General features: G+C 45.6%; 1 protein-coding gene across 2 annotated transcripts in view; it reads right to left on the reverse strand.

The window, feature by feature from the left end:
- ascc3 (activating signal cointegrator 1 complex subunit 3) overlaps positions 1–22,037 on the reverse strand; it is a 176,543-nt gene that overhangs the window by 138,225 nt on the left and 16,281 nt on the right. For both annotated transcript variants that reach the window (XM_023806250.2, XM_023806251.2), the window contains 3 exons: positions 12,146–12,266; positions 2,880–3,087; positions 908–1,043 (listed from right to left, as the gene is read on the reverse strand). In XM_023806250.2, the coding sequence (XP_023662018.2) occupies positions 908–1,043; positions 2,880–3,087; positions 12,146–12,266 (465 nt within the window). The remainder of the gene's footprint in view (positions 1–907; positions 1,044–2,879; positions 3,088–12,145; positions 12,267–22,037) is intronic.

The raw sequence follows: 22,037 nt of genomic DNA on the forward strand, positions 1-22,037 counted from the left end.
TGCTCGATGTCTTGCTGGGTTTCTTTCTGTCAATTTACCACAATACATTTGTGATCAAATCTGACAATACAATCATTGCCTTCTGTTACTCATTAACCTCACTGTGAATCTGTCAGTCTTATTCCTGCAGTCCGCAGTAATGACTGGAGATAGGAGGCTGTGAACCCATATACATTATATAATGCAGAACTCTGACAAAGGAGGAGCTAGAGGGCCATTAAGGACAGTAAAGGGCCATGAAATGAGACTAAACTGCATCGTATTGCATTCCTGATCTAAAAAAACAGGGTGCAAAAGCGATTAAAACGCATTTTCTGCACAGATCCGGGTAGCTGGCAGATCCACCTACCTTTAAAAGCAAAAAACAGCCCTTCAAATTAGTTTATGCAAATGAAGAGGAACCTGTCACAAATGAAAATGAAGCTAAAAAAAATGAAACTGATTAAAACCCAAAAGCTCCAGGTAATCTCAATGCTGATGATGTACAGTATCAATGAGAACTCTTATGTTCTAAATATTGGTAAATAAAATAGCTTGATATCTATCCATAACTGAATAAATTTAATGTACAATTTAGTCCAAAACCAGGCCATTCTTTCATGTCTTAGGCAGAGAGCTTGAAGACACAGGTGTGCAATGTTCAGCCAAGTTACAACATTCCCTATTTTTGGAGGCACTCATTTGCGGATTTAACAAAAAAAAAAAAATCTGTGTTACTATTTTCAACAGCTGGAAGATGAAAGCTGATTCCCGTTTCCCTCTGAATAAAGACAGAAATGACAGGCTCATCGGATGGAAGAGCAAGGAACGCACAAATACAAACACACACAGACGACACTGATACGACGTGTTCCTATGGCCCTGCTAAGACATGCAGCTGAGGAAATTTCAGGATGCAGCGTCTCACCTTAGCCCCTCCCACGAAGGCAGACATCTTGGTGGCCTCAGCGTAGGAGTCATACACGTGTGGGTAGCGGACGTGCTGGTACTCTCGCTCACGGCCAAGCACGGGCGAGCGGCAGGCTGAAAGGAGGGCCTGTTCCCTGGAGAGCCAGTGACAGGAGCATATCAGGACTGACGGCCTCCATCAAGCCGGACACACTGCACAACACTGACACTGGAATGACGACCAATGCTGACATGGGAACGATGACTGACGCAGAAATGATGACTGACACGGAAAAGACAACCAACACTGATGACCACTCGACATGGTCAGTTCCACCAGTGACACACAGGATCTACTGGAACACACAGGATCCCCAGATACATCAGATCATTGAAACAAAATCAATGATGGCACTATGACGACTGACACCACTGGAATTCCAGCAGCATGCCTGCAATTAAAAATGACACGAGAACACCCATAATATAGAGTTAATACTGACACCAGGGATCGTTACAGAGACAGACCCATAAAGGACACAAATAACAATGGCAGACAACAGAAAGCGAATACAAAACTCAGGGAGTCGCCGAAAGTCCTACAACTCTGTGAGTCATAAAAGCACAGTTAACAGCCCTCTAAACAGCAATAAAAAGCTTCTAAGTGAATTAGCATCAGACTCACTGAAAGTTCACATTATAAATTCGTAACAACACAAGGACGGGTTTAAGGAGTTTATTTGACCCACTTATCCTCATTCCTCACTTCCGGTTTCATAATGGACAGGTCGAGAGGTTCCATGGGATGGGCCAGGGGCTCTGCTTTGCAAGAGGTATATATATTGTGCAGCTCATCACCACATGCGTTTGCTAGAGCCTCCAACAAAATTAAACGGCCACTATGGGTTTTTTTTTTTTTACGGAATCCTTGAGAGAATTGTGAACTACCTGCAGTTACATAAGAGGTGGTAATGTATCAGTGCCACAAGCACAAAGGTGTCCATTCTCAGCCTATGGCTACATCCTGTCCTGGGCAGTGGGGGGGGGCTGGAATTCCTCAGGGAGAGGGAACTACAGAAAAGTAAAAACAGGATACTGGTAATGAAACCGGCACTGGCCACCCCATACGCAGAGACATCATTAATCCAGAGTGACTCTGCTCACCCCCAAGCACAGGAGAGTTATTTTGGCCAATTGTGAGTAATGAATGAGGGCGTGAGGCACAGAGCGATATCCTAAGAGGACCTCCATGAATATTTCAGTCTCAGGAGTCGACGAGTGAAGCATAGCAGGCAAGTGCTCCATGATCACCTGGGGAGCCTCTCTCTTACAAGCAATCCCCAGCGGCCTGGCTGCCAGGAGATGTGGGGGGGGGCAGCTGTAGGCTGGGAGCCCCAAGTATGCTCTTCTCGCTTCCCTCTGCACACTCAGCTTACCTCTCCTTAATCTCCTCCCGCTGAACACATAGATTTGGGCAAGAAGATTTTAATTAAACAGATCACTGCGCTTTTTTTTCCCTGTGAAATGAAACTCTCTCACAGTAAATCCCAAACTTAAAACAAAAAGACGTGAAAACATGACTGCAATACACCCGCTTCAGTACGCTAACCTGACTTTCCTTTTCACAGGGGGCTACAGTGGGATGAAGTATGCAGGAGAGGGAACGCAGAACACAAACGGAAGACATGATCAGAGAGAGAGAGAGAGAGAGAGAGAGAGAGAAGCAGCAAGAGAGAGCAAGATAGTGGCAGTGAAAGAGAGAGTGAGAGAGAGCGGCAGAGAGAGCCAGAGAGACAGCAGCAGCGAGAGAGCAGCAGTGAGAGAGAGCAAAAGAGCAGAAGTGAGAGAGAGAGAGAGCAGCAGAGAGAGAGCCAGAGAGACAGCAGCAGCGAGAGAGCAGCAGTGAGAGAGAGCAAGAGAGCAGAAGTGAGAGAGAGAGAGAGAGAGAGAGAGAGAGAGAGCAGCAGAGAGAGAATCTTGGTGGGAGGTACCTCTGCAACCGTAGCTCCTTGGGGTCAAAGTGGAAGGAGGCGTCGGAGCTGCAGGCATCACCCTCCTCAGCACGTCTCTCCCGCTTTCGCTCGCGTTTCTCCTCCCGCCGGAAGAGCTTCAACATCTGCTTCTCCTGCTCCGACTGGATGGTCACCTGGCACCCGTAGGCCGGCTTGCTGCCCTCAGTACCCCCCCTACGAACCGCATCTGTGAGCCGAAACCAGACAATCACGCATCACACCCGCGTAAGTGCATGATCATCAAATGCCATTTCCAACACGGTCAGCCCATGATTCCCTGGTCCAGTGAAGATCCAGTGAGGGTCCAGTGCAGGTCCTTTGACATGTACAAACAAATCTATGCACAGCAATTTACAAAGGTTACTTTCAGATGCTCCTATCATTAAATGTTACAGGTATGTATATCATTATCACTGTTATAACTACCTTCAGTAAAAACACAGAATTATGCCATTACACTAGTGCTAGCAAGACTGATTATTGTAATTAACATAACTAATATCACACATTTAATTCAATATTATGTTCAGCGTTATGCTAATAATAAAAATAATTGCAGCAAGAAAGGCATCAATTAAAGTTGCTGTTAAAATTTTGATAAAGCTCAAGGACTGCAGAAGTTACTCCAGCACTCAAACACAACACCCTTTTGGCACTTTTGGGCTTTTGTCTGGATGAGTTGGGGGGAGCCAACATTACCTAGAACACCCCCCATACTCATAGCTTATATGGGAGGAAGCTTTGCTATTAAGCGAAAAAAAAAAAAGATCATAAATCTCTCAAACCCCAGATTATGTCTCTCATTTTAAGAGAGCACTGCGATGTCAAGACGCACAGTAGGACGTCAATGACGCAAATGGCACGACGCTGGATTAAGATGTCGGTATAGACAGCGTCAGGCGGGAAAAGCGCACGCCGAGTTCACCATTAGGCCCGAGTTCACCGTGAACACTTCCGCAGAAAAGCAGCAGCGTTCAGCTCTCAGCATCCACCTCCACCGTGTAATTAAGTGACACGTCACTGCCGTGGCAGGAGAGGTCGTGTTTAACAACCAAGCCCCCCCCCCCCCAGCGAACCTCCATTATGGCCCTGGGCTCTATGCCTGTCGATAACTTCTCCTTCCTAAGACTGTGAGCCTTTGTCTTCAAGGGCAACAATCTCTCTTCTCTGCTACAGCTTGACGGGTTGCCGGGCTACACAGAGCTGGGGGTGGTGAGCAAGCCGGCTTGGTGTTTAGACCTTAAACCTGGAAATAAAACGAACGAGAGCCACAGAACCGCTAGAAATGAATGACGGCCTGGGCTGCCTGGCACACGGGAGGCTACCCCCCCCACCCAGCGCTGCAAGGCGGCTCGCATGTCTGAAGCTCAACAGCTCAATACGCGGCAGGGCGGCTCAGGGAAGCTGACGAGATGCGAGGACTGCAGAGAGGCCTCCCCCCCCCCCCCGACAGTCGTCTCAATCTCCTGTACTGGCCGGACCGCCGCGGCTCGCTTCCATGGGGCTGACAGGATCCAAACGAGCGGGCGCCTATACGTGCACAGCAAGGCTGCGGTGCTGCAGGCTGACTCCAGAATGATCCCTCACGACGCCCCCCCCCCCCCCCATGCGATAACCCGCTGCACGGCTCCTTCAGACACGCTACGGGAGCAGATGGCACGCCGTGTCTCTGGGACAGCTCTCTGCCTCTCCCTCATGTAAGACTTCCATTTCCCACCACCAATGCAGCAGATAAATATTATGTGCTTGTTGCAAAACAGCCCCCCCCCCCCCCACCCCACCGCCAAAGAGTCCCTGATTGAAACACACAGTAGCTGATTGCATTCAGATTTATGGCACGACTCATATCAATAAACTTTTGTTTCATCATATCTTTATTAAATTCTGTAAAGGCCAGCAGGTCAGCAACACAGGGTCGATTGTAAGATTTATTTCTTTTTAAGGTGAGGGGCATAAGAGGGGCCATAATTCATATAAAGGGGCAAACCTTATCGCGAGCCAATGATATGTTTTGAATCAGTGAGTGACAGAGGAAGGGGTACTCTGGGGACCAATCAGCTTTCAGCTGGAACTGGTGCCCCTGTGGCCCCACCCCTGCGACAAGAGAGGTGAATTTCCAAAGTAAACAGCATGGGCCCCATGTGACATCACCGCACATCCAACATCCTGCCTCCTCAAGGTCAGAGGTCAGCGGCCTCTATTCCCCACATTTGGAAACGGGAGCGAGACAAGAAAGAAAATGAGAGAGAGAGAGAGAGACTGCGAGGAGACAGCGCAGCTCCTGTCAGCGGTGAGTCATGTCTACAGGTGCCCGTGGTGATGGCCCAATCATCACCCTGTCAGAAGCAGCCGCACGCCACAGGCCCCGCCCCGCCCCGCCGGGCGCCAACTCAGGCTTCCAGCAGCGTTATGACCAGTCATAATATGGACGAGCTAATTAGAGCAGTCCCCTTAACAACAAATACAAAAGCGGGTCCACTAATTAGGCCGGGGGTAAACTTCATCGGCATCTTTACCCTCCGACAGGTTTTTCAAGCAGATCTGCTCACCCTCCAGCCCCACGATACCGCCGTCAGACCATAACAGCGGCTCAGCACGCTGCCCCCGCAGCCCAGATATTGTCATACAAGGCCGACACCGTTGGGTGGTCTCATTTAACCTGGAATAAAACAAAGGCTGGAGAGATAAAAGCCGGTAAATGAGAAAGAGACGTCTCAGAGAGCGGCGGCGTTCGGAGAGACACACAATGTGGGCTAACAATGCAGCCATACGCAGGGATTTAACGTTCAGCCCTGCCGAGACGACCGGCTGCACAATGCAGCCACTTAGCAGACGCGGCTTCGCTCCTAACAGTGCAGATATTCACTGCTGTGTCCTACACCAGACAGTACAGGCCAGCTCATCCATTATTTAGACAAGACTATGGGTGAAACTGAACACTTTTTCAAGCTGAGACTCTCTCACTGGCACCTGTAGGCTGACTTGATGCAATCAGCAACTATCCACGACCCTCAACCTGACACGGGCGTCGCAATGGAGATCCAAGTGAGAACTGCCCTTGAAGTACATGTGATGTTCATGTGATGTTCATGGAACGCATGTCCTAACAGCGCTCAACCAGAATGAATGAGAGAGAGAGAAACAGCAGCAGATATCGGGAAAAACTGATCTTGCGATCAAAAATGTGTGAGTGAGGAGAACCTCCTCTAGCCAAGAGAATCTGGACAAGCAGGACGAAGAAAACAATGTTTACGTTACTCGAGCAGCTCATTCGAAGTGACCCCGGCTGTGACACTAATGGGGGTGTCCTTCCAATCCTGTAATCATCAGTAATCATCAAAATGTTTGACATCCACTCCCATCATCTCCCGACAGACACGCCGCCCAGCTACCGACTGGGACGCGAGAAAGAAATTAACGTGCCGGCAGGCATTTTAACTCATCTTAATAATTTATTTTGCCCGTCTGTGGCAGTGATAGAAATACGCAAAAATAAACCGATTTTGTTTTTTTGAGTGAGAAAACACGCTGGACCCCACAAGGAACAAAATGTGGGGAAAAAACTCAGCAGTCCTGACAACAGAGGCAGCTTTTAACTATCCTATCGCTGCTTCTTTACAGAAAAGCGGTTTCCCATCTTATCCTTCAGCACTGAAAGAAGCACTGATTTTCCGCGCGAATATTAATGACGTAATTCTTTAAGGAGTTCCTCAGATATTCTGGCCTCTGACCTAGATTTTCATGCATACGTGAGGTATAAATCGGCCCTGTGTCACCTTACTGTACCTCCCCATACAGACATAAATCACGGCTCCCCTGTTCGGATTATAAACAGAGACAAAGGCAGCCCCCTCACTCCATGAAAGCTGGGTGGGAGCCAGCAGGATGGCGTGCGTGAGCCAGAGACAGACGAAACGGGCTTCAGCGCAGCTCTCTTCAGGAAGTACCTGGTCAGCCTCCCCGTCGCCTTTAAATCTGACTTGGCAGCCCCCCCCCCTGGGGCCCAGACGACCCCTCGCGCTAATCCTGTAACACTGGTAATTAACACTTTCCCGAGCTGTAGCTAAGCTGTGTCACTCAGAGAGATAACCTTCTCTGGTGCTTCGGTTAAAAGAAAGAATGTGCGTCTTCATTTTATGTGAAACTCATATTGTGCAGAGTTCGGTTATAATGTTACACTTGCATCTATTATTTAACTTGGTTACCAGACAATATAATGCAAGCTAATCGTTTTTTTTCCCCCCTCTTCTTTAAAACTAAGAGCACTGAGAGAGAGAACCAAGGGCTTAAGCACTAAGCCTGTCCCGCAGCCCTGATATTAATTAAACATTATCTTTCAGGATGGAATTCATTTCTTAATAACAAGCTGCCAGACCGCCGTTATCACTGGAGGTAGCTGGATGCGAGAACAATCTCCGCAAAGCTGCCCGCTTCTGTTCCCTGGCATCTGGGTCCATGGCAGCTTCCTTACAATCCAACAGCATCTGTGCATTTTATTTCCCTATACAGCATTTAAGCTGCTCCTCAACCACACTCTCCATGACCATCTATAGGGGGTTCAGCCAGTGAGGGTCACCCAAAGGCAGTGCTCCTAGAAGACGCTCCTCCAGGGTCCCCCTGACTCACACTACTGCTGTTACTGCTGTCCTAGTAAGCATTCACATAACTAAGAGTCATTAATCCCACTGTTTTGATGCTTTATTTATGTATGGTTTAACTGGGAGCAGCCCAGTGGCTTGGGCAGGGGGCCTGCATGACCCCTAGTCTCTGTGGGTGTCCAGAGAGATGTGGTTAGATGAGCTGCCATGTGACTTGGCCACGGTGTGCGGATGCCTGTGTTCTGTGACAGACTGGCGTCCCGTCCAAGGTTATCCCTGCCTTGTTCCTTGTGTTTCATGGAACAGGCTCCCCGCTCACCGTAACCCGGCACGGAATAAGCGGTTATGGAAGATGGATGGATGGTTTAATTGATTTCAAAGTTATTTATTTTGAATTCCAGCAGGGCTTGCTCCGAGTGCATGATACCAGCTCATCCATAAGATATATTATGACAGGATTTCTTACCGAATAGCCATGTAAGCAAAATTGTTTCTTCATTATCAAAACTTTGTTGCAAAGTGCAAAGTAAAAACGGCTTCGCTCTCCAATTATAAGCAAAAAAACAAAGATATATCAATTCATGAAAGAAGGAGCCAAACTTCAAACGCAATGCACTGTTTTGTTGAACAGCTACAATGGCCAGACTTTACAGTCAGCACCTTGTGTGAGGAGAAGCCTTTTCAGTGCGGCACAAATGCAACCAAACTTTACCAGAGGAGATTTACTGCAGGTGGGATCACATTACCAAAATAAGCGCATTCGAAAAGGGCGTCACACTGCCCTTCTCCGAGGCATTAACTTTCTATCTGTCGCAGATAACAGCAGCACTAATTTCGGCTAAAATCCAAGACTGATGCGACATCCCTTCTCGGATCAGGCGCTAAACCAGGAACGTGGAAGTCAAACCCCTGTCAGAGGGCACGTTATTCAGCGGTTAACCGTGGGCGGCAGACAGGCGGATAAAAAGCAGCATCCATCTTTACATTGAACACCGTCCCTTCCTGACCACTGCATGTTCCAGACGAATCGCACCGCGGTTTGCTTGGTGCACGACTACGAAGCGGAACAGGATACCCTCAGAGGAACATCGGTGGCTAACGATTCATTTTGTGTGGACTGACTGCACCTGACTGAACAGCAACAGACGGCATGAAGTTTCTCTCAAAAGACTCTTATTATTGATGTTTACATTTATTCTGCAAATAAATACAGAACATTTCCCATTAGGATTTTTATCAGTGATTCTACTTTAAGAAGAAAAAAAAAAAAATCAGCTTCTAAAATCTCAACAAGTTCAGTATCGGAAGCGACACCCAGTCCATCAGTACGGGTATTAATGCCAGGAGAGGGCAGTCTCACCCAGACCCAGCACCCAGGGTGTCACTGAGAACCATGGTAGAACAAAATCATATTAGGGAAGTTTGTTATTTTTACAAGGGCACCTTAATATGCATTAGAATCTTCCCATAAATCACGCAGGTTTCAATCAATGTCTGCATTTTTCAGAACCAACAAATCAGAAACTGAATCAGGTTACTTAATAAGAACAGTTATATATTTAAAAATGAAACTTCATTTTTAATCAAAGGCACTATACACCGACAATCCATACTTTTTGATAGCTAATGAGAATGGGTCACATGAAAGGTAGACAATTAAAATTCCAAGTAGTGTTACTGGTCTTACTTGTAGGAATCACATTACCAAAATAAGCGCATTCGAAAGCGCATTAAAAACACAAATTGCAATATGGATTCATAAAATATTGAGTCCGCACCCACCCAATCTTCCAAATGAGAAATTTCCTACTACTTGTGAGCAACCTTTAACAGACAATAATCATTTTTAAGCTGACCCTTTTCACTGTTCAACATACAAATCAGTTGTGCTTATTGTAATAATTATTTTCCATAGAGGGTGTTTGCATCCCGAGTCCAGCGTGGCAGGGAAAGTACGGTAAACAGAGATAACCTCCTACTTGAAAATCTTCTTTAGTTTTTCTTCTTTTTAATTCCCCGCCCAGATGACAGGGTTGAATGCAAGCCGTTTTAACGCCGTTGCAATTCCCCTTAAGCCCTCCAAGGTCTTATACGACACCCCCCAGCCCCACACAGTCAAAATCAGCAGATGCGCGCTATCGAAAAGCAAGGCCTTTTAAATGAACAATTAACCTCCACATCAACTCTGTTAATCTGGAGCTGAAAAACGACAGCTCTGGCAAACCATAGGGTCATTGGGTCACATCCTAGCCTAGGCATACTACTGACTTAAATATTTGTGCAGAGTGAGATACAATTATTGGTGGAGGCACGTTATATGCCAGCACAGCATAAACAAACTGGAATTGTATTGCGACGTGAAGCGAGACACCAGCAGGTTGCATGATTGCTGGTCTCCAGGCCGGAGAGTGGAAACACAACAGGAAACTTCACTTTAAAGTTCTAAGAAGTGATATATGGATCTTCAGCTGTAGGGGTCCTGTGAGTGTGCAAATTCAACAGCTGACCTGAGGATTAAGAGCAACAACATCAGCAGCACAGATCACACCGTCATCAGGGACGCGGCTCTGGCCCAATCAGGCTGCAGTTCATCTGCTAGCTCCTCCCAAAAAAAAGTGCTTTGCATTTTCACTTTACGCTTTAAATATGCTTTCAAATTATGATAGAATTGCTCATCCCCTGTAATTCCAGAGTGTACAACCTTTCACCACAGCAAGAATTTATGCTAAGGCAATGCTAACAAGGGCAATGCTAACAACGCTCAATGAGAACACAAGAAGCTTTCACTTCTTAAAACTTTAAATCAAACCTTTTTTAGAGATCTTTAGAATGTTTCCCCCCCCCTTTAGGCTTTCGATGCAGGAGTCGTGCTGGCACAAAAGAGCCATCCCCGTTGTCACTAAGAGACCTCTTTTCAGATTCATACTTAAGGAATGAAGCCGGTCTTCAAGCGAGTCATTTCAGGAATGACGGGAGAAGGCGACGAGATGAAGCATGGCACCCGGGGTTGGTAGGTAATAAGAAAAACACACGGTTACGGGGGTGCGCGAGTATCTCGCTCTAAAGAGGGACGGCCGGCATCAAAGCATGAAGCAGGCCTTTGTTTAATATTTGTTGATAATTGCTGCCCTCTTTCGCCCCGGCCCCACATTAAAAACTTAACATCTCTGTTCTTTGTCTTCCTCCTATCAGCAAAAATACGTTACAGACCTGAACCCACTAACCCCTCCAGTGATGAAATAATGAAGAATTGAGCTACACCTAATAGACTCTCTTTCGGTAATGGTCTCTCTCTGTGTGGAGCCATTTGACTATAATGCAAAAAACAGGAGACAGACTGAATGATCAAACAGTCTGGGGGGTAGGGTGGCTGTTGCCAAGTGGGAAGCAAAAAAGCGAGGCAGGGGGGGGGATTCACATCTCTGCTTCAGCACCGCAGGACACCTTTGGTGTGCTAACAGACACCCAGCTAAGTAAGGCTCGCCTGTATCACGCTCCCACAATGATACAACAGTGCTCCCACATCGCAGCCGTGATACACAAATCAAACGACTCTCCCAGGGTACCTATTGCCGAATCTGTAGCGCAGGTGTAGCTTCTGTTTGTGCAGCGACGGCGAATGGCATATGCCGCGACTCTCAAATCCACCGACAAGTGGCCGACAGCAGCATCTGCCAGACCGGCAGCCGGACCGGCACAGCACCAGCTTTGCTACGGCTCTCCAGAAACACACTGCTAAAATCAATGGTTACCATCAGCAGTGGGCAATCCGTGGGCCACAATCACACCTACAGCCAGGCAACCAAACAAATTTTCGGTACTAAATGGAAGTACTTACGGCCGCAATTTGGTAAGCAGATTAGTAGCACGCCTAAAATATTAATGAGAGGCGTATTGTGACGCCCAGAAGTTAGTAACCAACGGCGGGCAGTGGTGGCTTAATGGTTAGGGAAGTGCACTTGTAATCGAAAGATTGCTGGTTCAAATCCCCGACCAGCAAGGCACCACTGAGGTACCCTGAACAAGGTACCGTCCCCAAGCACTGCTCCCCGGGCGCTGAATTAGCTGCCCCCTGCTATGTCACGATGTCACATATGGGTTAAATGCAGAGGACACATTATGTTGTTGTGCACGGTGTGCTGCAGTGTGCCGAAAAGCACAACTAATCACTTTCACGTAATCTGCAAATTGGGAAGAACGCAACATGGCACCCAATCATCAACTTTAAGGTCCCAGGAGGACCCTGCTGTTGGACCAGCAAGGCTATTAACTAGAAGTGCTTCAAAGCATCAAACTAAGAAACAGGTATCATTATGCACTGCTCTCATTGGTAAGCAATTAAAATTTAACCATAATAACTAGCTATGATAAATAATTAATTATAGTTCTTAAATAATAAAACTGAATCACATCACCAAATCTCAAGTAATGCATGCTTGTTCGACAGAATAACCATGACAGGGTCTTTTTAATCAGCACTAGGACATAATTAATTATTATATAAGCACTGATGTCAGTCGTTTCATTTCCCTCCTTCTCCGTTACCTATTACCTACTGGGAGCAGAGAGGGAGCAAAAACATGGAGTGTTTCTGGGTCCCCGCGGACCGGGTTTGAGAAACACTGACCTGATCCTCAAAAAACTCACCTGCCAGCTGGCTGAACTTTAGGTCAGAGGGCGCAGATAGGAGGGAGCTGACAATTCCAGGGCGTCCCTGCAGCAGCTTCTCAATCATCTCGAAGCCCTCTGGGCCCAGCAGCTCAAAGAGCTGAAAGAGACAGAGAGCAGCGGCTCAGGTCATTGTTTAGGTTACTGAAAACGTGCCACCCCATCAGAACATCTCACAGCACCTGCAAGGCACATACCCACAACTGCTTCATATACACATATACACATTCAGCTGTAGCAAAAACCAGCTACCAACCAGCAGTTGGTTAAAATTAGGGCTGTATGATACCACATCCTGATTATATGGTGCATACGCAATAATCACCGGGGCTTTAGTAATCTGTATAAATTCGGCATATCCTTATGTTTAATAATCGTGTCTGACTGCCTAAAGTGAGCTGCAAAACATACCGTCACACCCCCAATGTCCTTTTTACCTTATTTATCCCACAATATCTCTTCTTTTAAAAGATGAAGTGGCTGCTGAGCTGTCCCTTTCTTCGCCGCCACTTCAGGGTTTATCGCTTCCATGATTTACCAAAACAGCAGCACGTGTTGCGTTCCGCTAAGCGAATTTAATAAACACAAGGAAATGCCAAATTTATTCAGAGTACTAACTATTGGGCGTCACAATTCGCCTCTCAGTAATATTTTAGGTGTACTAGTTATCTGCTTACCAGATTGTGGATGCAAGTAAATGTCTGTATAGCAACCAAAAGCTAGAGTCTGGACAGATCATTCACCCGTCATCTGAAGGCCTACTCACAATGTGATATCCTGCAGCCCTAGCTAAAATATCGGTTAAATTAAGAGTGTACCCCACCATCCTAGAGAATGACCCAAGAACTTGCAGATCTAAGACCTAAATGGCCTAAAACATTTCCCAACAGCAAATGCACATGCCGTCGAGGGGGCCCTAATACTCTTCTGTATTCAGGGTTACTGGCACTGGACAGCAGAGGGAGATAGAGAGCAGGAGCTTTGCCTTCTACAAGCCTATGGACACCATCAATCAGTGATGCTGGGGTCACGGAGGTGCGAGACAGCCAAGCAACACGCCAAGAATAAAACAAAATGACAACTGCAGGGACTACTCTAAGGACAAAATGGCGTGGTTTGCGTGTCTGCTTCATCAATCGTCTTTGTATGTCTCATTCAGGAGAACAGACGGCACAGCAGGATTAGCATGCATGTTCCTACTAAACAATCGCTTAGAATGCAGGGTTGCACAAAACCTGACTCTCCTTTAACTTTATTAAACATGAAAGCATAAATAAGCTAAATGATTATAAGTCACGCAGTCTCTTGACAGGAAGCCATTTTTTTTTATCACAAGAGAAAACAAAGCTTTAATTTCTGTGGGAAGAACAGGAGCATAGAACCGTAGGGTTTTTATTCAGGATCTTCTTCAACAAGATCCAGAGTTACTTCTTACAAGGTAACATGCTCTTGACCAGTTTGTCTGATAAATTGTATGGTAATTACTAGAGATGCACTGATCCAATATTCGTATCGGGCTCGGAACTTTTTGACGGATCAGGTATCAGCCATACATGACCGATCCATATCCGATACTTATTTAGTTTTTGGCAATCTGTAAAAAGATAGATTTAACATGAAATAGGAGCTATTTGTACATTCAATCACCTGACAGCTCTTTCCCATTTTAGATGTGTTTTTGTGGCATTTAGGATAAACACTCAGTCAATTTGCCACTCAGTGCGAGTGCAGTGACTTCCACCTGCTCTGACGTACTGCAAAGGATATGCGCATGACAAGGAGCATAAGAATATCAGATAAGAGGGTGACAATCTGGAAGTATTTTATGCTTTTAACAGCAACTAGTATCACAGAAATTTGCAATCTTTGTAAAAAAAATAAAGTTTTGAGAGGTGGGAATAGCATTTGGTGGAAAATCCCACTAAACAAAGGGCACACAATTGAGAGACAATACGAATAATATGAAAAAAGCAATGGATGGTTTGGGGTCACTGGCTTGGGCTGTTTTGCACACTTGCTACAGCTTGTGATAAATAGGGGGCTGTGATTGCAGTGGAGTGTAAGTGACGCTGTTGCCAGTGGGAGAAAAATTATGGGGCATTTTAAGCATTTGCCAGTTGCATATCCTGCCGTGGAAGATTTTCAAATCGAACTGCAAATGACTCAAAAACGCTTAAAACAAGATGTACACACCAGGTGGAACAGTATGATATGTATGTTTCTAGTAGCCTAAATAAATATTTTTCGCGTACATTTTTTATCTGTATTTTTATCTGCATTTACTAGCTGAATGATGTATGGGAGGCCATTATTTACTTTTATCTGTATTTACTAGCTTAAAAATATATAAATTTGAAATATTATATATTTATTACATTAAAAATATTAAAGTAAAAAGAGATCTTGTATCGGAATATGCATCGGCAGTTGTGTATTGGAATCAGATCGGAACTGAAAAAATGTGGATCAGCCCATCCCAGTTAATTACTCTTACTGGCAGAATGTTGTCTGTAAAATACAGTGCGGAATGTCAACATATTTGGCACTGTATTTAGCAACTTTTACTTTGGAATGTAAATAAGTAGTCATGTAGTAAGTACTCCATGAATAAAAGATGGAACTGCCCTGTATTTAGTGCCAGACCTCTCCAGTCCGCAGGTACCTATTACGCCGATCTTAACCCTCACAGCGGCAGCGTTCGCTACATCTCCGTAGCTGGTCCACTTCCCCGCATTTTGACTTTCCCCGAGTATTTCTAGTTTGCATCAAATTAAACATAATTAAAATTTCAGGCACTGAGCCACCAGTGGGGAAACTTTCCTTATAAGCAATGCAAACCAACAGGGATTTCCTCCAAGGGAAGGAAATCACAGCGGAGTTAAGTCAAAAGCCTTCTGAAAAACAAAAACATCTCTAAAGCATTTCACAATGCTACTGTTTATTAAATCGTTTGTTAAATATTTAACACTTATATAACATGTGGTTTGTATTTTTGAATTCCAAACCCACTAGCATGGATGTGCGTATGCATTAATTTTTAATTATGAGATTAAACTTGAAATATGGAGAAATCTCTTGTCATAGCACCTAGTCTCTTGCACTAACAGTTTACCTTTCATCTTTCCAGAAAAGACAACAGTAATCAATGGGAAAGTGTATTTACTATAATTGTGGGCAGAACCTGGCACTCCAACCCACCTATAAAATGATGTGATATTAAGATGATTTCTTGAAACGCAGTATTCCAGTTGAGTCTCAAAGGACACCTTTGGCTCAGCCCTATCACACAGTGTCAGCTGTGTGAAGCCTGATAAACACACTGTTTTACTGTGATCCATCAGGTGAATTCGTCAGCTGCATTCCCCTCACAGTATTCTATCACATTCTGCAAGGGTACAGGACAGAAACCCAAAAACCTGCACTGTCCTCCAACTATGTTGGAGCCTGAAACCATACAGGAAGAGAGAAAACTTGCCCCCCAAACACACACACACACTCACAAGCATCTTAAGGTGGGGCAAAACCTACAGGTCAACCATCTAAGATTCGGGGAGAAAAATATGGACAAAAAAATGTTCTCACTCAGAGAAAACATTTTTTGATTTTGTTTCTCAAATCCTCAATAACTTAATTCCCAAATGTTTACCTTTCTTCCCTTCCAACTGGTCAAAAAGTGTAAAAAGACAGCTGCCAGGAAAAGGATCAAATACAAGTATTTCAAGGATTCAAAGTTCTTATTGTCATGTACAGAGTACAATGCAATTCTTACTTGAATGCCTTCTTCACAGACTGAACGATTAAACAAACAAAGCAGCGCAACATTACAGTAACTAACAATAAATAAACCACTAACTTACGTGTACTGTTAAGAGCATTTATGTAATTTATTTAAACTTTATTTTAACAGGTAAATGAACTGAAAACCAGTTCTCACTGCTTTACGCGCTATTCGGGAGAAATAGCAGAAAACGCATCGGAACTTCCTGGGATACAAACGTCATGCGTGTGCCTAAAACCTTCAGCCACTAAGGGCAAAGTTGTGTCGTCACGGAGGCGGTTCCAGTTTGTGCTGCACGGTCTGTCTCAAGTCATCTTGCTCTTGTGAGCATTTTGTATCATATGACATGGTGATGAATGGTGACGTTTTGCAGCACCGGACAAAAAAAATCTAACCATGATTTGGCATTTTTTTGAATAAGAGTTTTTTGTTTGGTATAGATTAAGGGTGGCCAATCTTATCCGCAAAGAGCCGGTGTGTATGCGGGTTTTCGCTGCAACTTCCTAATTAGATTACTAATTAGAGGACTGATTGGCTGAAGAGTCCACACACCTGGGTTTGAACAGCTAACCTACAGGTTATCCCAAAAACCTGCATACACACCGGCCCTTTGCGGATAAGATTGGGCACCCCTGGTTTAGATAGTTTTCTACCTCAGAATTTTAAGTTCTTAAAATGGTTTTTAAGTGACCAAGAATAGAGGAAGATACTTGTTGCAGTCAGTTCTGTCCTGCTTTATTTTATGTTTGACCTTTAGCATATTTGCAGTATTATACAGTTTTGCACATTGTTACATTATTATATGGTTTTCTTTTGAGCTATGTTTCTTTGAATACTTGAAAATCAATAACCTTCTATAATTTTAAGGGAATTTTGTATGTAAACATTAAAATTTGTTGGAAAATAAGTACAGTGGTACCTCAGAACTCGAATTTAATCCGTTCAGAACTCCGGAACGAATCCTAAAAAGTTCAAGATCTGATCGAATTTTCCCCATAAGAAATAATATAAAACCAATTAATTGGTTCCCGGGCCAAAAAAATTACACCTAAATATGTTTTTTTTTAGCATTTAAACACAAAGTGAACTGGATAAAACAAGAAGAACATATAATGTACTAAACACATCTAAGCACATTTATCAAAACAATAATTTGTAAAGTAAGAAAATAAATGTATCCAAACAATGTGTAAAGTTTAAAAAAACTATTTGTCCTGCCCTGATCGTCCGCTCCTTCCATGTGGAAGCCCTGTGTGATCAGCTGTTTCTGGTTGTTGTCATTAGTCCTCTGTATTTCGTCCGCGGTTCAGTTTGTTTCCCCAGTCTGGTCATTGTATTGTCCGTCTGCGCTTTGCCTGCCTTACCTGTAATTAAACCCCATATTCCCCGATATACTGACGTCTGCGCCTTTGTCTCCATTCTGTCCCCGCTCGGCACGACAATATTATTATAATTAAATGTATTAATGGTTCATTATTCATTTTTTGCTATAATCGCCCAGCTCTACCATTGAGGATGTACCCCAGATGTTTGCCCTGTGCCGCCGGGAACAGGCTCTAGGTGAGTCACACCAGAGCAAGCAGAATAAGGTAAAACGGGGGAGGGGGTATTTAAATGACAATTTTCAAGTTTAGTTTTGTGGTTAGTGAATCTTTTAGTTTCAAACAGTTACTTCGTCCACATGTACATATGTAAGCACCCCGACAAAGAACAGTAGTTTCAAACAGTTCAGTTCATGAGTTAAACAGGTGGGCATTTACACTGACATCAGAAAGACCCCTGAGATATACATCAGGACAGAAACGTCACGCTCCGACGTGAGGGTAACTCACTCTCAGCTGCCACGCCACTTTCAGGACAGACACCATTTATGCCATCGAGGAACGGGGACAGGGGCGGCATGGTGGTGCAGTGGTTAGCACTGTTGCCTCGCACCTCTGGGACCTGGGTTTGAGTCTCCGCCTGGGTCACATGTGTGTGGAGTTTGCCTGTTCTCCCCGTGTCGTCGTGGGGTTTCCTCCGGGTACTCCGGTTTCCCCCCACGGTCCAAAGACATGCTGAGGCTGATTGGCATTGCTAAATTGCCCTTAGGTGTGCATGTGTGAGTGACTGGTGTGTGAGTGTGCCCTGCGATGGGCTGGCCCCCCGTCCAGGGTTGTTCCCTGCCTCGTGCCCGTTGCTTCCGGGATAGGCTCCGGACCCCCCGCGACCCAGTAGGATAAGCGGTTTGGACAATGGATGGATGGATGGATGGAACGGGGACAGATGTAACATGCTAGCAGCGCATCAGAACATCCACACGCACGCTTTGTACTTTGTACATACTCCCAATTCACCCTGGTGGTTAAAAAGGGGCTTCAAAGGCAGCGTGGAAGTGCTGAGTAAACCTGCGTCTCCCCTATTAGGCACGTGCCTGAATGGCCTCCCATGCATCATTCAGCTATAACGCCAGTACTCTGCTCACTATGTTTGTCAGGATTTGCCCAGACGATACTCCGCTACACAATAACCCCACCTGACACATAGTACTGGGTTGTACTGCCGTTACTTTGTTCATTTGTACAGTCAGAAGCCCCTCTGTTTACATTCAGCAATAAAGCTCCCAGTCAATTATAATAAATTCCAGTTCATGGATGATGCCAATTATGGTGATGATGATAAACACTGGTATTATTCTAATTATACTCTTCCCCCAGTTTATGTCACTACTTCATTCCGGAAAAACCCACAGTGAAGCGAAAAAAATGCAAATCAAAAACTTCGAAAACTTCCATTATGACGAGTTTCATCCCAACACCTACAACATTCTCAAATATGACAAAAACAATGGGAGAAGACTTATAAAAGAAACATGTGAAAAATTTAATAATGAAGCTTTACTATTCTCTTATTATCCTTCTAAAACGAATCAGCATTTGCCTGATGTAATCACAGCATTTTCTACTATATTCTGTGGCCATAAAATATGTCAAGGAAATAGGTCCATAAATTGAAATTCTAGCACCAAATCAGAAGACCTGTGATCAAACATAAAGCAAAATGACCATAACCCGAAGGAGTGATGTTTAAATTATTTTGTGAACATAAATAAACATGATGAATTCAACTAATACACCCACAGAGAGCTGCAAAACACAGATTTCTAAAATATTCCCCTACTTTGTTAATTTCTCTGGGTGAAAAAAAAACAATGAAAGTTCACGCCTTATCAAATACTACTAGACCATATGAAATCATGCTCATTTGACATTATTTCCAAGCTCTGGCCACATCCAACAGTGGTCTCAGTCCCTCTCACGCCAGGGGTGTGAGACTGAGGGCAGCGGCAAAGTTCGATATCGCAGAAGATGCCAGTTTCTGAAGCACAAACTGAGAAATATTAAACAGCACAATAGAAGTCCCTTTTTAAAGTCACCCTCATTTTATTTTGTGTCAGGCTTAACAGCAGAGATATTAGGAGGCAGGAAACCTTTAAACTTCGTTGTTGACTGAAGGGGGGGAGGGGGCACGACACACAAGCACATAAAGGGCCCTATCTGTCTGGGGGTGTCAGGGGAAGAACATGGTTCCAAATGCCAGCGCCGTGAATAACATTACAACTGTAGAGGGGCTTTGGCACCGAAGTGTTTGTGCGTGCAGCCCAGGGTGAAGCGAGAGCAGGACATTCCACACAACGCAGGCAATTACCTGGCATCCACAGTATGTTAAACTCAACCAGAAAGCCCCTCCATCTACCTATGAGAAGATCTACTGGAGAAGAACAGCTAACAAGTGTCGGAAGCACAAAAAAAGAAGCGTGAAAGAGTGTTTAACGGATTCGGGCGAACAGAACCAGGGTCACAAGAGCACTGCCATGAAACTCAAGTCCATCACAGGGTCCGTATACATCAGCACTTAGGAATTCTGTATGTCACCTTTGCTGATAAGTTAAAAGAACACAGGTTCTGCCTGCAATTGCTCACACCCACAACATGCATTTACATTCCATTTATTTACAACCTTCTGATTACAGGCAGTGTCCCAACCTGCTGAGCCACACACTGCCACGAAAAGCACAAAGTCCCACCGAGATACACAACAGAATACAAGACATAGTATACGGCCCGTGTGCCGAGTGCTCATTCCTGCAGGACAGAGAGTTTGCAGACTTTTTTGCTTGCCCCAGAGCAAGAAATACTTTTATAAAGCTTTATGTAAGCAGATCATTCTTAACTCTAAATATTAAAAACAAAACAAAACTGTGCACACTTAATTTGTGTTTCAAAAGTGCATATTCAACTTATTTTTTCAAGGCATTTATTATTGCTGTGATATTGACCAATTAGCAGCCTGTGAGAAACCATACTTAGAAAGCCACAGCGAGGGGGATTTACCAAGCGCCATCAATCACTGCCTGCTTTACCTCAATGGGAACCAATCAAGTAACCATCAACAAAAGTGGCTGACTGACAAAGCACAATAACAGCACATACAATGGCTTTCAAAGCCTCATTTCTCCTCTCACTCCGATCGGAATCTGAAGAGGACATGTAGCTCTAACAAAAGCTGGATACGCTGCAGCCAGTCGGAACAGGAGTCAAGCAGCTTCAGGCTTTATCGCCACTAAACTAATCCCTGTGTTAAACTGACACCTGTAGCCAGGTGAGGACTGTACCGCGGCCCCCATGTCCAAAGCGACCGAGCCAAGACCACCACATCTAAAGCGACCGAGCAGAGACCACCACATCCAAAGCGACCGAGCAGAGACCACCACGTCCAAAGCGACAGAGCAGAGACCACCACGTCCAAAGCGACCGAGCAGAGACCACCACGTCCAAAGCGACAGAGCAGAGACCACCACGTCCAAAGCGACAGAGCAGAGACCACCACGTCCGAAGCGACAGAGCAGAGACCACCACGTCCAAAGCGACCGAGCAGAGACCACCACGTCCAAAGCGACCGAGCCAAGACCACCACGTCCAAAGCGACAGAGCAGAGACCACCACGTCCAAAGCGACAGAGCAGAGACCACCACGTCCAAAGCGACCGAGCCAAGACCACCACGTCTAAAGCGACCGAGCCAAGACCACCACGTCCAAAGCGACCGAGCAGAGACCACCACGTCTAAAGCGACCGAGCAGAGACCACCACGTCCAAAGCGACCGAGCCAAGACCACCACATCTAAAGCGACCGAGCAGAGACCACCACATCTAAAGCGACCGAGCAGAGACCACCACGTCCAAAGCGACCGAGCCAAGACCACCACGTCTAAAGCGACAGAGCAGAGACCACCACGTCCAAAGCGACCGAGCCAAGACCACCACGTCCAAAGCGACCGAGCCAAGACCACCACGTCCAAAGCGACCGAGCCAAGACCACCACATCTAAAGCGACCGAGCAGAGACCACCACATCTAAAGCGACCGAGCAGAGACCACCACGTCCAAAGCGACCGAGTAGAGACCACCACGTCTAAAGCGACAGAGCAGAGACCACCACGTCTAAAGCGACAGAGCAGAGACCACCACGTCCAAAGCGACCGAGCCGAGACCACCACGTCTAAAGCGACAGAGCAGAGACCACCACGTCTAAAGCGACCGAGCCGAGACCATCACGTCTAAAGCGACCGAGCCAAGACCACCACGTCTAAAGCGACCGAGCAGAGACCACCACGTCTAAAGCGATAGAGCAGAGACCACCACGTCCAAAGCAACCGAGCCGAGACCACCACGTCTAAAGCGACAGAGCAGAGACCACCACGTCTAAAGCGACCGAGCCGAGACCACCACGTCTAAAGCGACCGAGCCAAGACCACCACATCTAAAGCGACCGAGCAGAGACCACCATGTCCAAAGCGACCACGCAAAGGCCACCACGTCTAAAGCAACCGAGTCGAGACCACCACGTCTAAAGCGACCGAGCCGAGACCACCACGTCCAAAGCGGGTTCCATCCAGCTGTGGAGCTAAACATGCTTGAGACAGCACACCTGCTCCCCAGCATCTCATTTTTAAGTTCATGAGCCCTTCAGAACAGCCCCCAAGGGACACATCTCTAATAAAACAAATGGCCAGCTTTTGAGTTATATTAAAACTGCACAGTGAGCTTGGCTTTG

The sequence above is a fragment of the Paramormyrops kingsleyae genome, chromosome 9 (genome assembly GCF_048594095.1).
Source record: "Paramormyrops kingsleyae isolate MSU_618 chromosome 9, PKINGS_0.4, whole genome shotgun sequence".
NCBI lineage: Eukaryota > Metazoa > Chordata > Actinopteri > Osteoglossiformes > Mormyridae > Paramormyrops > Paramormyrops kingsleyae.